General features: G+C 41.2%; 1 protein-coding gene across 1 annotated transcript; it reads right to left on the reverse strand.

Annotated features, from left to right (window-relative positions):
• Window positions 1-627: 627 nt before the first annotated feature.
• churc1 (churchill domain containing 1) lies at window positions 628-2687 on the reverse strand. The gene is given in 4 exon segments (NM_001141582.1): window positions 628-1647; window positions 1950-2020; window positions 2230-2365; window positions 2577-2687. Coding segments are annotated over 4 exon segments (339 nt in total). The 5' UTR covers window positions 2616-2687; the 3' UTR covers window positions 628-1554.
• Between the last annotated feature and the right edge of the window lie 137 nt (window positions 2688-2824).

Raw genomic sequence — 2824 nt, forward strand, 5'->3', positions numbered from 1 at the left:
TAAAATGCAATTGTGTTCGATTTCCGTAGCTTATGCCTGCCCATACCATAACCCCACTGCTACCATGGAGAACTCTGTTCACAACGTTGACATCAGCAAACCGCTCGCCCACACGACGCCATACGTGGTCTGCGGTTGTGAGGCTGTTTGGACATACTGGCAAATTCTCTAAAATGACATTGGAGGCAGCTTATGGTAGAGAAATTAACATTAAATTATCTGGCAACAGCTCTGGTGGACATTCCTGCAGTCAAAATGCCAATTGCACGCTCCATCAGCTTGAGCCATATGTGGCATTGGGTTGTGTGACAGAACTGCACATTTTAGAGTGGCCTTTAATTGTCACCAGCGCAAGGTGCACCTATGTAATGATCATGCTGTTTAATTAACTTCTTGATATGCCACACCTGTCAGGTGGATGGATTCTTTTGGCAAAGGAGAAATGCTCACTAATAGGGATGTAAACAAATGTGTGCAATAAAATTTGAGAGAAAAGCTTTTTGTGCATATGGAACATTTCTGGTATCTTTTATTTCATCCCATGAAACATGTGATCAACACTTTACATGTTGCGTTTATATTTCTGTAAAGTATATATGAAATAATATATTTTCAAAGTAGTAGACTACCTACACGTTGTCTTTATTACGTTACGATTCAACCAACAAATGCGTACAAAGTGTCAAGTTCCATTGCCCCCCAAACATACAAACATTTGTTTTACTTAATATTTATATTTAAAAAACAATACTGTCAAATCTATTTAAACAGACATGTGATCTGTAACAGTTATGTATCCTTAACAGCAGTCTAACTAGGGTTCCAAGCCCTACAAAATAACCTCAACCTAAGCCCTGTCCAGAAACAACCCTTAGCCCCAACCTAGGCCCTGTCCAGAAACAACCTTTAGCCCCAATCTAGGCCCTATCCAGAAACAACCCTTAGCCCCAACCTAAACCCTATCCAGAAACAACCCTTAGCCCCAACCTAGACCCTGTCCAGAAACAACCCCTAGCCCCCAAACCTTCAATAAACTTAATGTAGATCCATAGCTATATGTGATATGGTAGTAGCTCCTTCTTGCGCTCTGATAAGCCAAGATTAATCTCTGATAGTGCTTATGGGGTAGGGGGTTGGGGTTGTTACTGAGTGAACTAGGCCCTAAATCTAATTCTAGCAAAATTGGACAGTATATACATCTGTGGTCAGTGAAGAGTAGCATGTACTATACTATGTAGTCTTTGCTTACCCTTACTGCTGATGAAAAATCTATGTTAAAGAAGACTGGTATTGTTCTTTCAGTTTGATGAATATAGGACTTGCCATCTTAGACAAGCTCTGTGTTCTATAAGTGAAATGTTATGTCTGGGCAGAGCCACATGGAGATGCATGGCTATATGGCTTTGGGTTTGAGATGTGATATGTGTTCTAGAATACCTGCTCTATTTTCTAGAATGCTAATAGTCTATCTCTTTCATGGGACTTCTGGTCCATGTTGAGCTAGCAGTTCTTGATTGTTTACATCTGGTCATCTCAGTCTGTCATTGTACTCTTCTAGAAGAGAGGGGCGGTTTGCCTGGGATCATCTGGCAGCACACTGATGGAGTCCTCCGCCTTCCCACACAGCATGCACAACATTGTGTACTCCTGGAGTGGATAGAGGCCCATGACGTTACCGTCAGGAGAGAAACACCCACCTTGGACCAACATCATTTTTTATAGTTTCTTTCACATAATGGTATGGAAGTCTTCAACCCTTTTCACACCATTGTGCCGACCCGAACCTTACTGTGCTGGCTCGGATATATTCTCTATTATTACTCTGGTGGATGTGTAACCAGGCCAGGACAGTACAACTTGCCTTGGTTCGGTTTGGCTCAGTAGCGTGAACAGGGTATTATTGCACTGTTATTCAGTGGGTATTTAACCTTCAAAGGATAAGTTTTTACCTGATAATCGTCCACCACAGAGAAGGTATACTCATGCCTGGCTACGACGTGGTCACAGTTTTTACACACATCTGCCAGGTAGTAAAGAAATGCCACTCGTAAGATGAAAATCATCTCCAGCACAGCCACACACACACCTTTCTCAGGACCATGTTCATTAGACACAAAACAGAAGAAATTGGGAGATACTATCCGAAATTGTCCAATTAGAAATGCTTGTCTTTGTTTGCTGTTGCAAAAACTTTTGACCCGAAACATCACTGGAACAACATTGACTCACGATCATAGGTGACTATCTCTTCTCCATCCTCATCTTCTGTGGCCTTGTTGCTGATCAACACAAAGTCCCTCTGGTGACAGTTGGCACAGCCCAGGTAGTTCATCAGGTAGGAGCCATTCTCCAAACATGTGTTCCCCTGACAACCAGAGATGAGGGTATTTTACAGTTGACAAACAATTATCTAAGCTAGATTCCATATTCAGTTTGACAGAAAAATCCTCAACGTAAAATTGATCAAAGCAGTCATCATAAAATACAGAGTTATATACTGTTACTAGGTGACTACTACTGCAAATATGTTTACACTAGATTCTCAGTTTTGGTCAGATTTTTTTAACCAGACTCACCCTGTCAGGGTACTCTTTCTGCACACAACCATTACACATTTTGCTCCTTTTCAAAAAGCCAGCAATAGACACAGTAAAAACGGGTAGTAATCTCTAACTATATGATGTGACTCGTTTTCTCACGACAGTAAATTATTATCTTTCAATTCTCAACAAAAAAGGTTTTCTTCACTGAAGCTACTTCCGCAATGACAGGCTATTCTAAACTTCCGGGATTAGAACTAGAGGATGCATCTGATTGGCTCTTC

The sequence above is a fragment of the Salmo salar genome, chromosome ssa15 (genome assembly GCF_905237065.1).
Source record: "Salmo salar chromosome ssa15, Ssal_v3.1, whole genome shotgun sequence".
NCBI classification, from domain to species: domain Eukaryota; kingdom Metazoa; phylum Chordata; class Actinopteri; order Salmoniformes; family Salmonidae; genus Salmo; species Salmo salar.